Source organism: Sander vitreus, chromosome 9, assembly GCF_031162955.1.
Source record: "Sander vitreus isolate 19-12246 chromosome 9, sanVit1, whole genome shotgun sequence".
NCBI lineage: Eukaryota > Metazoa > Chordata > Actinopteri > Perciformes > Percidae > Sander > Sander vitreus.
In genome coordinates this window covers 5998186-6013037 of record NC_135863.1, presented here as the reverse complement: position 1 = coordinate 6013037, position 14852 = coordinate 5998186, and the positions used below count along the sequence as shown (strand labels likewise).

At 39.2% G+C, this 14852-nt stretch overlaps 1 protein-coding gene across 4 annotated transcripts in view; it reads left to right on the top strand.

Annotated features, from left to right (window-relative positions):
• The window catches only part of dlg1a (discs large MAGUK scaffold protein 1a), a 123576-nt gene extending 115190 nt beyond the window's left edge, over positions 1-8386 (top strand). For 3 of the 4 annotated variants that reach the window (XM_078258455.1, XM_078258457.1, XM_078258458.1), the window contains 8 exons: positions 975-990; positions 2814-2855; positions 3279-3329; positions 3478-3579; positions 4770-4942; positions 5034-5143; positions 5784-5875; positions 6768-8386. In XM_078258455.1, coding sequence (XP_078114581.1) covers positions 975-990; positions 2814-2855; positions 3279-3329; positions 3478-3579; positions 4770-4942; positions 5034-5143; positions 5784-5875; positions 6768-6874 — 693 coding nt within the window. In that variant the 3' untranslated portion in view covers positions 6875-8386. The remainder of the gene's footprint in view (positions 1-974; positions 991-2813; positions 2856-3278; positions 3330-3477; positions 3580-4769; positions 4943-5033; positions 5144-5783; positions 5876-6767) is intronic. The other variant, XM_078258456.1, reaches the window with a different exon arrangement.
• Positions 8387-14852: the final 6466 nt, after the last annotated feature.

Sequence of the window (14852 nt, the reverse complement as noted above, 5' to 3'; positions counted from 1 at the left end):
TTGTAAATTCTTTAACAGAGAAAGCCAGCGTAGCTTGAGTATCAGCATTCTGAATGAGCTAAGCTAATTTAGAGAGACATAAAGGTGAATGGATAAACTGTTGCACTGATGTTGAGATGATTATTCCTTTTTATTATTACATTAGTCATCCAGTCAGTCATTAAGGTCTTTGTTGATGAGGAAATATTCAGATTACTCCATTTTAATGGCTTACTTTTTATCGGGAAATAGTAACCAGTCACTGCTAAAATAAGTCACTAATATCACCTTAAAATTCACAAATATCTTTAATTAGCACTAGATTTTAAGTGTTGACCATTTTCATTGCAACAATTAGACTTGTTGCAGTTAAATTAACAAATTTAATGAGCCGGCTTAAACAAAGTATTTTGCCAGTAACAACCACACCAAGTGAACAGCGTTCAACTATTAATTAGAGTCTAATTAAAAGTACACAAACTAGCTTTTTGTTCCTTTGATACTTGTGATTTAGAAAGTTTCCAGTCTGAGTTTCAAGGCAAGGTGACGACGAGACTTTAATCACACTTCACGCAGCGCGATGATGAGAGCTGACACACGAGTCTAACACAAGCTATTGATATCAGTGTTGTCAGCTTACGCTCTGTTTTCCTCGCGCTGTGTGAATCAGCAGGTCTGCAATCAGAAACTCTGCACGGTGAAGAGCTGCTAATTAAAGATCACACCACACACACATGCTCTATTCCCTAGCCCCATGCTTTGAGAAAGTGTGTGTGTGTGTGTGTGTGTGTGTGTGTGTGTGTGTGTGTGTGTGTGTGTGAAAGCGAGAGGAATAGAGAACCCATGAGCTTTCAAATAGGGATTCGGCTGATAACAGTCAAGAAACTGGCATGGTCATATTCAGTATGATTAATTCTCTCTCTCTCTCTCTCTCTCTCTCTCTCTCTCTCTCTCTCTCTCTCTCTCTCTCTCTCTCTCTCTCTCTCTCTCTGCAGGATCAGGATGATAAAGGTAGGTATTCTCTCCATCAGTGACACCTGCTGGTCAGTATATTTAACTGTGGCTCCTTAGCAAACCAGACTGACACTACTGCCCCTGTCACCTCCACCCTCATGTTATGTCTTGAATCCTCCTTCAAACTCCTCCTCCTCAGTCCTGCTCTGGGATGGAGGAAGAGGAGCACGATGGAGAGAAAAGAAGAGGGTGTACTGAAATTGACATTAAAGTTATAAGACCACTGTCCAGGATAGATTATTAAATTTGCCATTGTCATTAACATACAAAGTTTGGGCCAGCCAGCAAAACAAAAGTGTGGTAATATTTAAACTACTTAAGTAAAAGGAACATGTACTGTAAAAGTACTCACAGGCTAATTATACTTATTGTGTATACTGTTGGGTGATTTAAAATCTTAAGTTGTAAAGCAGATAGTAACTATAGAAAGTACAATATTATTTTCTGAGATGTAGTGGAGAAGTAGAGGATATATTTATTCATATTTATTCATTCAAATTGAAAGTCCAAAGAGAAAACGATGCAAGATCAAATTAAAAATAGTATTATTTTACTACGCTACTAGGAAAAATCATGCCATAATTAAACGTGAAATGTAAAAGCTTAAATGGAAATACTTAAATTAAAATCTCAAATAGAAAAAAAGGAATACTTTTATTTTAGCCTTTCCCCTTTATAATTTTCAATTTGACATTTTATCTTTTGAATTTTACGTTTTACATTTGACATTGACATTTTAAGATTCACCTTTTACATTTCGATTTAACATTAAGCTTTTCATTTATGAGTGGTGAAATAGTAGCTACTACGGCAAACTCCCGATCTAGATTCTAGAATTTTCGTCTGCTATTTCACCACTAAATTCATTTGAGACTGTTTTATGCGAGAAATGAACTGTGTACAGTTTGAATATGGGCAGTTTTACAAAAATGTATGGCCAGCTGCACATTTGCTCCGATATGTTGTCGGACTTGGAAGCTCCAGTCTTAGGTGACAGCCAGCTGGCGGTGGCCGGGATCGCTTGCTTACCGGTCGGCCAGTAATACTCAGAGACCCCCCTGTCAGCTGGAAGTGGTTTCAGACCCTCCCACCAGCCGTTGGGCCACGCCTCCTCATTTAAATTGACACCTGTCCTTCTAAATGAAAAGCTTAATGTTAAATGGAAATGTAAAAGGTGAATCTTAAAATGTCAATGTCAAATGTAAAACGTAAAATTAAAAAGATAAAATGTCAAATTGAAAATTAAAAAGATAAAAATAATTTCTTTTTTTCTATTTGAGATTTTAATTTAAGTATTTCCATTTAAGCTTTTATATTTCACGTTTAATTATGGCATGATTTTTCCTAGTAGCGTAGTAAAATAATACTATTTTTAATTTGATCTTGCTTCGTTTTCTCTTTGGACTTTCAATTTGAATTATGAATAAATATATCCTCTGTAAGCATACCATTGAAATACTCAAGTAAATTACAAATACTATAGAATTGTACTAATTCTAAGTACAGTACTTGAGTAAATGCACTTAGTTGCCTTTAACTACTGCAAATGTTTGTAGTGCAGATATTGTATGATGCATGCTGAGATAGGCTGTGGCCTCACCTGAACAGGATGGGCGAATATGAAAAATGGATGGATGGAATGATATTGTGTGGCTGATGTTTTCTGTTATAATTGAAAGTGGTTGTGTGAAATGGAAACAATGCAAGTTTGTTTGTGTGTGTGTGTGTGTGTGTGTGTGTGTGTGTGTGTGTGTGTGTGTGTGTGTGTGTGTGTGTGTGTGTGTGTGTGTTGCTGACTCTGACCTGTCTTGTCCTTCCAGAGCTGGTAACCTCTGGCACCAGCGATAATGAGAGTAGTTCCTGTAAGTCTAGACCTCTATTTCTTTCTTTCTTTTCTTCTTTCTTCTCTCTCTCTCTTCCTTTTTTTGCTTGTTTTTGTTCATTTTTTATGTGTGCCTTATGGCATGTGTCATTCATACATGCACGTGTTTTTGTGTGTTGTGGTGTGTGTGTTTGTGTGTGTTTGTGTGTGTTTGTGTGTGTGTGTGTGTGTGTGTGTGTTTGTGTTTGTTTGTGTGTGTGTGTGTGGGAGAGAGAGAGAGAGAGAGAGAGAGAGAGAGAGAGAGAGAGAGAGAGAGAGAGATGCCTTTCTCTTCTTTTCCAGCCTGCTTTTGGCAGAGCTGTTGAAGTTTAGTCCACAAGTAGAAAAGGGTCGGGAGTGTTTTGTCATTAATCCCACCCACTGTACCTCTTAATGTGTCCATCATTTCTCTTTGTCTGATCAGCTGGCCAGGAGGAGACATTACTCACCTACCAACCTGTCATGCAGCAGGAAGGTCAGTGCTTAACACAAATTATTAGTTTAATAATAATAAAAGTATAATATCAGTTTTTATTTTCAAGTGTGGGCATTGCATAAATCAACTTATTCAGTGTATCTTTGTGTGTGTTTGTGTTGACCTGGTTCTGTTTGTCATATCACAGTTAGTTACACACGGCCAGTCATCGTGCTTGGACCAATGAAAGATCGGATCAACGATGACCTCATCTCCGAGTTCCCTGACAAGTTTGGCTCCTGCGTCCCACGTGAGTGTCTTAACTGTGTGATAAATCCCAGCTGTCACATCTTCACTAATGCTGGAACTTTGCACACAAGGCAAAGACACATTATGAACACAAAAAAAAAAAAAAAAAAATCATGTTTATAATGCTGTAATGACAGCTGATAATATAATTAATAATAAATAAATAATAAAAAATAAAATATTAGTTTTGTGTCGTCTACTTTTCAGCAAAGGTTTATGAATTGAAGAAGTAAATGTCACGGCGGGTTATGCAGGGCAACTGGGATAGACAGACTCAAATGCAGACTGAGGAGGCAGAAGGATGACTTCAGTGATTTTACTGGTGAAAAAGCTTTCAGGCAGGTACAGGAAGGCAGGCAGGTAGGTAGGTAGGTAGGTAGGTAGGTAGGTAGGTAGGTAGGTACAGGTCCAGGTAAACATACAGAGGGTAGACACGCAGACACAAAAGCACAAAGCAGGAAACCAACAAAGCAACTAGGCTGAACTGAAAAAGGGTGAACGAAAATGGGCTGGTTCTAGAGCACTGATGAGGAAAGAGGGGACAGGTGAGCAGACGGGCGGTGCAATGAGGTGAGGGAAAGTCCGAGGGCATCAGGTGGATGGAAGGGGTTTGGGGAATTATAAATGTGGCTGGAGATGATGGACAAAGAGAAAGACATTGGGCTGTTTTACACAGAGATTCCGCAATACTGCCGTAAAGAAGATCCACCATTACGCCGTTGTATTTCAGTCACTTTAAAGTTTAAATCCTCAAAGTCTTTTGCCTTAAAATGTTCTTTTACCCAATCTATAAAAAAAAACGAGCGAGCTGGAACACCAACGTTTTTACCTTATCATATCTGTTGTTTTTGTTATGTTTGTTTGTTTCCTTCAGTATATTTGTTCTTTTTAGATATAAATATGTAATAAAATATGTGCTTAAGTTGGATATGGAGTTGAATAAAAAGATATACTTTTACACTTATTTTTTATTCCTCATTCATTTTTTAAAGGGTAAAGTACATAGCATCAACCAAATACCACAACATTTAAAGCCTAAAATAGTTTTTGACACGTCAATTGCCACAGTACAAAACAGCACATATAACGAAAGGGACCTGATCATCATATATATATATATATATATATATATATATATATACATTGAGTCCTAAATAATAGCTTAATGTGTGTAAACCCTTTGATCCCCAGACACAACGCGGCCGCGGCGAGACTATGAGGTGGACGGCAGAGATTACCACTTCATGTCCTCCAGAGAGCTCATGGAGCAAGAGATCCAGGAACACAAGTTCATAGAAGCTGGACAGTATAACAACCATCTGTATGGAACCAGCATACAGTCGGTCAAAGAAGTCGCTGACAAGGTGAGTTTAAAGAGAGAGTGCCATGAAAGATACAAAGGATACAAATACAAAGGACAGAGGAAACAGAAACAACTCAATGTCTCTCTCGCAGGGTAAACACTGCATACTGGATGTATCAGGGAATGCGATAAAGCGTCTCCAGTTGGCAGGCCTCCATCCCATTGCTGTCTTCATTAGACCACGCAATGTTGACAACATCCTGTAAGTAACCTTAAAACCTTGTTTGAAATGGTCTTTACACCCCGACATCAATAAATAACTTATGGCCTCTGAAAAAGCAACGAAAAAGATCTGCCATCTGTAGCTGCTCCAATCCTGTGAAAACACCCACCAATCACTGCCTTGCGGGCCGCTTGGAAAGAACCAATGAAATGCCTCCTTGCCCCGCTGAGCGTACTCTTACGCCTCCCGTTTTTGAGCCTGAGCACAATGTGTGTCGTTGCCGCATTGCTAACAGCAGTCATGTTTGTTTTAAACATGCGGTATGATAATATTAGGTGATTGCTTACGAGTGAATGAGACATGAAGTAAAATTGTGAAAAACCCCAGAAGTCATGCAATCATACAGGATGATTGTTTTATTTATAAAATATTTGTCTCTAGCTACCTTCAGACATACTGTAGGCTAGCTGCAACTTGGTTAGTGCTATATTCTCATTCACTCATCACAGTGTGTTGGTGCAGTTCCAGTGTAATAAAGGTTTTTATCATCATGTCATTTGACCACTGTTGAATTTCACGGTGAGATCAAAAAGGTTCCTCGGGATTTAGTTTCATGTAAAAGATGTTTGAAATGATTGTTCTGTACGTTGATATGTGTAACTCTTGTCTGTCTCTCCAGAGAGATGAACAAGCGTTTCACTGAGGAGCAGGCGAGGAAGACCTTCGACAGAGCTGTCAAACTGGAGCAGGAGTTCACAGAGTTCTTCACTGGTTAGTTTCCAGCACACAAACACGTACACATACAAACACAAGCACCTTAACCCATCAATGTTCTGTGGATTGTCTGTGATGACATCATGTGGGAATAGAAGTCCGTTTTCCATGGGAGACAGACATTTCTAGGAAGTTGACAGCTCAGGTCCAAGAAAGAGTTCTTGGGAAGAGTCCACTTGGGTAATATGCTGTCTTTCTGAGATGAGATGATTGAGAGCCTAGTACTCTCATGTCTGCGCCTTTAGTATGCACCTGGAATCAGGATGTGGTTAGCCTACTGTAGCGTAGCATAAATACGCAGAGGGGAACAGCTCACCTACTCTAGCAGAATTTCAAAAATCTGTCTACCAGACCCTCTAAAGCTCACTAATTAAAACAAAACAAAAAACACACTGTATTGTGGCATGTTGAGGAAGATCATGTGAAATAAATGAAAGCTCCAGAACGGCCAATGAATGGAACTTTTGATGTGATACAAGTGTTTTTATGTGTGGTATTTTTATTGTTATTTGGCAGTTGAGGTGTAGAGAGGGGTGAAACAGGAGAGAGAGAGAGAGAGAGAGAGAGAGAGGGAGAGAGAGAGGGAGAGAGAGAGAGAGAGAGAGAGAGGTGCAACAAAGGTCCTTCAGCCATAATAAAAACTGTGAAGGGGGGGCAGATTCATCACTTTATTTTCGCATATAGGAAGTCTGTGTGTAAAGAGCAAACAAACATACACAAACACACACACTCAAAATACACAGATGAGGAACTTTACTCTACTACTATTACTTTATTGGATATTTTGATTATAGTTCCTTTCTGCACACACTGTGGTTTAATGTGTTTTGGTAAATGTTTTTCGTGGATATTCATTTATTTCTCTCTCTCTCTCTCTTTCTGTCTGTAGCTATCGTCCAGGGCTCGTCTCTAGAGGAAGTGTATTCGCAGGTGAAGCAGATCATTGAGGAGCAGTCTGGTCCTTACATCTGGGTGCCCACCAAGGACCGACTCTGAATAAACACACACATACTACTTGATCACACACGTCACTCTAGCTAACACTTCTTACAGCTCTTATTTTCTATTATCAGCCTGCTTCCTCTCTCTCTCTCTCTCTCTCTCTCTCTCTCACTCTCTTGTACACACACATCACTACACACAAACACACACATTTACACAAGCACACAAAAATGGACGAGGCTGGGACTATCTGGGACTGCTACTTCCTGAAGTGGGAGGGGCTAATGTCTGTCCAGCAGCCTATTGGTAGATCTTCCTACAGCTCAGTTCCTTAATGTTTAAGGAGGGGTTTCAAATCAAGGCAACATGTACCATTATCTAATTTGATTTCATTATTGTTCTTCTTATTATTGTTGTTGTCGTTGTTGTTTTCATATTAATGAAGGGTAATGCATTCATGTATGGGTTTGTAATGATAATATTGTCACCAAGAGGCAGACTTTTGCACGCTGTAGCTTTAAGAGCATGTTTTTGGGACAAAATCTTGATCTCCTTTCCAGTCTGTCTGTCTTTTCTCATGGCATTGCTCCCGTTTAGTCTTTCTTCTATCTTTCTCTCATATCCCATCCTTTCCTCCTCCTTTCCCCTTTAGACTACAGACTGTAGATATGAGGTGAAAACTTGATAACATTTTGGTACCAAGAGCCAAAATAAACCTATAGTACAATTAATAGACGTAAGAAAATATCATAACCGATAATATCATTGAGACTCTTGCTATTTCTTGTAAATTAGATTTTGAACATAAGTATGGTACGAAAGCCCTAAAAGGCAAGGTGAAAAAAACTATTTTTCTTCAACAACAAATTAAGTAAAAAGGCCTCATAGTCCATTTGGAGCCCTGGGCCTGTATTTATCACATTTCTGAACATTATACTTAAGAACCTTAATAGCCCAGAAAAACGGTTATTTGCTCAAAGTAATGATTAGAAGTTATTTATCAAGCATCTCATGATCACATGATCAGTTACATGTATGCTCAGAGTAGGAGCAGCCAATTAGATTTTTTATTGTTAAAAAGTTAATTTTATTTGTGTGAAATCCTTAATATCACCAGTAGCAATGTGAAATTTAAAACAATCATATTTATAATAAAATAAATATACAAATATGGACTAAAATAGAAACTGGAGCAGGAAAGAAGCTGTGCTGTTGATAGATGAGGTACACCAGAGAAAACAGATATTGAGGTGCGGGTAATGAACATGCATGGAAAGGGATTGCAAACAAAATCAATGACGGCTTTATTCTTGTTGTTTGCACCTTTATAAACCCAAGAAGCAAAGAGAAGAAAAAGTAGTGTAGTAATCCTATTAAATGTTCAAATAAAGAATGCTTTATGTTTTAATTCAAGCACTTGATAAATACGGGCCCAGATCCTCCAGATTTCCTCTTCCTCTTCCTCCTCTCCATCTCATGCTTTCATCTCTCTCCTCCACAGTCACAGTGTGACATTAGTCGAGCACTCCAGCATTAAACAGTGTATCTTCTTCTTCATCAACACTATCATCACGATCATAATCATCAGCATCAGTGTCGTAGTTTTCCTATTTAATGCAGTTGCACTAATGGGGGCTGGTTTCTTAAAAGCATCTTAGCGTGACAGAACTGATCCCATCTCTGTGTTTCTGGTGTTTGGACGTGTGATGCACTCACTGTACTTTCAGCCATCAGTGGTTATTATGCTGGTTTGAAAGAGCGAACGAGGTCAGGGAACTCTTTATAGTCACTTGCTGTACGTCATGCTATTGTTGTGTGGTTGAAGACATCAGGTGAACTCCTCTGGTAAACGATACTGTCATGGCCCACTGATCAACTGCATTAACTCTTTTTGCAACAGGTTTTTTTTTCATGCTGGATTTACAACACCTGAAACTAGCTCCATTTGTGACCAGTGCTCCATAGGTCACTCCATGATACAAAGGTGTTTTCATGGTCACACAGATGTCTACAGTCTGCCCAGACAGATCCAATTTCTGGAAAATGTTTTTTTTTTTTTAAGTTTCCTGTTTTATATAGGCGCTACAACATGCAACTTTACAGTACAGGTAGACCCTTGCCTTGCACATGTCTTGACTGAGGTGAACACACTTCACAGAATATATTAAACTTTACTTGACTAAAAACAAAAGAAAAAAATCTCAGTATGCGCTGAAACCTAGCTTCTCTTCATCTTTTTAGAGCACTGCGGTTGTTTTATTGTCCTAATCTTTTTTTATCAGTTTAATTTACATGTTGTGCTAAATAGTTTGAGTAGCCTAAATAGTGCTAGGAGCAATGTTTTGTGTGTGGATCCCTGATTTGTTTGTATCATGCATGAGGATGAGTATAACCAGGGGTCACATCTTGATCGACAGTTGGTGGCAGGATCAGTGTGTCACAGTCTGTGGAAATAAACCATTTAAATGTTGGTTTAGCCTCGAGCATTTTTTTCCCGGGCAGATAGTAGACATCTGTGACATCACAAAAATACCTTTGAAGGCGCAACCCTCTGCTAGGTAACGGGTAAACAAATTACGATTTGGCTTTTCTCTTAAAGCTACTATAACCAATATTTTTATAACTATGTATCAAGTGGCAATGTGAAAACAATGTGACAAAGAGAATTATCAGCTGAATCTGCAACTCTCATCTGCTTTATAGTGAGTTTCAGATCATTGTTTAGCTGTCCGGCTGCAACTTTGCTGCTTTGGTTCACTCTTACAACTCATTTTGGCTGCAGCAGGTAGCTGTTTTTAGTGAAATGGTTCTAAAAACTCAATGTACACTACCTGCTCAGCACCAAACAGCAGACAGACACTTGACATCTAGCTGGTGAACTTAGTGGAGCATTGAGCAGCTAAAGAGTCAGATATTTCCCTCTGGAGTCGGTGGCTAAAAGAGAGTGAAGTCACAAATGGGGCTTACGTGAAACATGACAATAACCTCCATGGTTAAGCGTAACATTTGAAATACCGAGATGCTTTTGGTAACACAACCCGTGTATGGACCAGCCACCCACTTCCCATCTCCACCCTCAACCCCCCCAGGGCGACTCCTCCAAGCTGAGACGTACAGAAATACAGTTCTGTCAACAAAGTAGCTCTTTGACCCAAATAATAGATAGTTGTGACCACGTGTGTGTGTGTGTGTGTTAAAAGCTTTAATATTTCTTCACAGAATGTCCAGTTAAATGAATTCTTTCCATCTATAATCCTCTATCACTCCAGTAAACCAGTGGTGTTGTCAGTTGACAGAACTGGATTCTCTGTGTGACTCTGGCTGTGTGTTTTAGCCAGGGGACCATGTCACTGTCTGTTAGAGTAAAGCACCGATGCAAAGAATCTATTACAGAGATGGATCTATATCTAACATATTATAATATTTATCCCTGCTCTAACTGCCTATTTTGGTACAAAAAATAAATAAAAGTCTTTATTAAGATTTACTGAAATCCCTCGACCGATGACGGGAGATGCTTATTCTGTTTTGTGTTGTGGAATGTGTATGAATGTGAATATGATATAATAACTATAAATATGAATATATTTTCCTCCACTTTAACTTCTACTGCAGGTTTGCAGTGGTCTCTATTAATGTCTAATATGGTTCTGTTGAGCAGAGACACCCAGCTTCTTGGCTGGGAAGGTGAAGCATCTGCTGACTCTAATGAATTAAAAAAATGCCACTTCATTTTCAGAGTCTAGAGCGGCGCTAGTGACTCTGGGATGTCCACTGTCTTAGAGTAACATGCTTACATTTGCTAATTGATTAGCACTAAACACAAAGTACAGCTGAGGCTGCAGGAATTTGATTATAAACCAAAGTATTGGACAAACAAATGTTGACCTGATGGTGGCATAGAGGAAAAGTCAGAGCATCACCAAAGTTACGGAACATGAATGCCTGTACCAAATTTCTTGGCAATCCATCTGATATTTTGATAGGTCCGTGTGGACCAAAATGGTAGACCAATTAGGCGACATCTCCATTCATGGAGCCGAACCTGCAGCACGGCACAGTGGAACTACAACCATGATAAAACATATCATCAAATAACATATCATTTTGTTTTGATCCTAAGAATGATCTGTCAGTTTTTCTAAGCTTGATATTACTATTCATTTTCTGAAAATCCTCAGCCACTAGAGGTCAATAGCATTTCACAACCTTAAAAGCAACACTAATTCTGTGTACACTCCGTTTAAACAGCCTCATCACCACTGGGCGAACAAGTGTCAGATTTCAAATCATTCATGTGCTCATATTTTCAAAAGTCTGTATCCTTATGTTTTACCCACACAAACGGTATCTTTCTTTTCCACACACACTCTCTCTCTCTCTCTCCCTCATACACAACTCTCACTCACAATTGCTCTAGTTAATCAGTAAGTGTCCGTGCCGCTGCAGAGCCAAAAGGTTGTTGTTCAGTTTATGTAAAACAGGTGACACCTGACAGCAATTAAGTGAAAAAGACCTCATGTGGGGCATGTGCTGTACTGAGTCTTACTAAATTCCTTAACTAAATGCTAGTGGAATGAAATAGTTTTGTTTGTTTTCTACTTAGAAAGTATTCACATTCAATACTTAGTTTTTCATGAACACGACGTATCAATTGCAACGTATCAAATGCAGTCAAACGTATCAATTGCAGTTAATGGGTGTCCTGGAAAGAACTCTACTATTTGGTATTAATTATGAAAAAAATAGGAATGTTCTTGAAATAAAAGTACCATTCACACCGAAGTAAGTATTCATTCATTATTCACTTGTCATTTAAAACTGTATTATATGTTGAATCGGACAGGGAAATGTATTTTTGCATGTACAGCTTGACATGCCCAGGTAAAGACTCTGGGTTACACTTGCACATCAAATATATTTAAATCCAAAGTGTACCAAGTGAATACTTTCTCTATTTTCTTTCTAACTAGTACCAACTTAGATAGTTCTATAGGAAACCTTGGAGAAATGATTAGGAAATAATTCAGAAATTACAAAAATGAGCACAAACGTGTTCCCAGCCATAGAACATTAAACACATAATAAATTGAAGGGAAAAGGATATAGAGAGATAAATAAAAGGCAAAGATTATATGAAGGACATATTTTGTGAGGAATCTACTATTGCCTGTTTGAATATGTTTTAGATGTTTTGAGAAAAATGTCCTTAATTCTACAAAATAGGACTCTCTGAGGTCAAATATGTCAATCCATAATCAGCTTCACAGATCTCACATTCAGCTTCTGTCTCACCTCATTCAAATGCATCGGGTCCAAAGTTGACAGTATCACTCTCCTTGAGTTCATCCGGTGCTTGGTGTCAATAAGCCATAATCTAGTAATCATAGGGTAATTTCCTGCTGTGAACTACAGAGTGAAAGGAGATCATAGATAATTCAAACTTGGCAAGAAATCAACCACAGGATGTGAAGAGAATGAAACACCTGTTGTACTAATAATTGTAAATATGTAAATATCTTGTACGTATCTCTGTACGTGACAATTAAAAAGAGTTTCATTGTGAAACATGTGAGGGGCAGCAAGATCTGCCTTTACATTCAAGTCATTGCCAAATGAGTTGCTACAAAGCTAATTAAGACTATCAGCTCCACACAACTCTCTCTGTATTTCTCAATATGGCAATGTTCAGAAGATTGTGGCGTCCGGTGACTTTTTCTGAAGAGTCCATCATGTTTTTTAATCCTCTGTGTCCTCCTTGGCTGCTAGCAATTGCGTGGAGGAGGGGGGGGGCGGTGCGCGGTCATGGAAGGCTTATATCATGTGGACGCACCGACAGTTTTGTTGTCATTTAGAATTCCTCATGGGGGCGGCAGAAACTACGCACTATAGTTTTAACCGTAATCCCCGCCGAAATGACTCGCGGTGCTCTGTACCTGGCTCACAATCACCTATTCTCGGGTAACTGAACCACCAACTACCACAACCCGGTCTCACGCCAGTTCGTAAATAGTCACATTATTTTTATTTATTGATACATGTACAGGTCACGATTTTCTCGTTTGTTTCGTGTACAGGTCACAATTTTCGACCGTTACCATTTCATGAACTGTCACGGGGAAATTAAACGCCACACGCCGGCGACAACAACAGGACGGACCAACGGACCGCCACACGCGGCAATTAAATGCCACACGCCCGCGACAACAACGGGACAGACCGCCACACGGGGATGTGGTCCCCGGGCGCAGGGACATGATCCACGGTCTCTGTGGCACGCAACAACGGGGACATGAAACAGCACAACGGTTGAGGTTAGGAAAAAAAAGAACTGGGAAAGGAACCGTAAAAAAAAACTGGGAAAGGAAACGTCACACGCCGGACACGCCGACAACAACGGGACGGTTGTGGTTAGGAAGAGAATAACGTGGAAAGGAACTGCAACATGCAGGATGCGAATCCCAGTCTCCGGGGTGAAAGTCCTGTGTTGTTTGACCCATCCACCACCCCGACCGTTGTCATGCTGTGATCACAAAATATGCTTCCCATTTAAATACATTAAATTAAAATTCGTAATCACTACACACAAAAAACGACATATTCGTGTCCTGTTCACGAATCAATAGATTCAATAACGTGACCATTTTCACGAACTGCCATGAGACTGGGCTGACTACAACTGACCTGACAGAGCACCATGCGGAGCACCATGCGGAGCACCGTAGCCGGTGTCGCAAAGCTCTGTAGCGGCTAAACACATCTACTAACTGCTGCTGATACGACGAGCTGTGACGGAGGTCTGGAGCCGGCGTCACGAAGCCTTGTAGCGGTTTAAACAGCTAGCAACTGCCGCTCTGTAGCACGGAGCTCTGTAGCCGATGTCATGTGACCAGCCGGCGGTCTCCTAGTTTCCGTATGATATCATACGTTTTAGTGTGCATAACTTTTCGTACGATAACATACGAACCCGTTCATGAGAATGCGTTGAACTGTAATTACTCTTCCCAGCTGTAACCATTGGAAGGGTCCACCTGGGGTCATGTTTTAAAATTGCATTGTCTGACCATAATTTCATTTAGAGGTTTTAGCACCAGATATATTAGCTTATGTTGTTGCCTTTATTCCTTGTACACCAAGTGTTTTTTATTTCAATTGCCCATGCTCTGGTGGCCTGATGTTCGTTGTTGGCCAACTACCAGAGTATGAACACAGAGGAACACTCAGAGCAATTACAGATTTTTACGATTAGCAGCCTTCCTGTATTTGAGATGTCAGCAGAAATATTTTACTATCATAATGTATAATCATATCCTGCAGCTTCCATTTGCAGATACTATAGTTTGCAGAAAGGGCAGAACCTGTTGAACCTGTGTACCCAATAAAGCTGTTCTGTCTGTAGTAACCCTGTTTACTTTGTATTATAAGTCTCCTGAAAGTAATTTGATATGTGAAGCAGCTACTTGCTACAACTACACCCTCCGTCTTTGTTGAGGAGATTTATTCATTTCATTTTGATCTATGACTCTGCTTCTGAGCATCAAAGTTAGGGGAATTTTCGAAACTCAGGTGGCTTTGAATATCTTTTGTGACAGGAATGTCTTTTCGAAAAGAAATGAGGCCTTTTGGTAAAGACAAATTATGAAATAAGTAGTTTTGGAGGAAGTATTCAGATCATTTAACTTAAATAAACTAAAAGATCAAAAATAAAAGTACTCAAACAGCAGTCAGTAGCCAACAATGAATAAAAATGGCAATTGATTATATATATATTGGATTGTATATTATATGTATATATACAGTGGGTATGGAAAGTATTCAGACCCCTTTCAATTTTTCATTCTTTGTTTCATTGCAGCCATTTGCTAAAATCAAAAAAGTTAATTTTATTTCTCATTAATGTACTCAGCATCCCATCTTGACAGAAAAAAACAGAAATGTAGAAATTTTTGCAAATTTATTAAAAAAGAAAAACTGAAATATCACATGGTCAAGTCAAAAATTTAAAGGGGTCTGAATACTTTCCGTACCCACT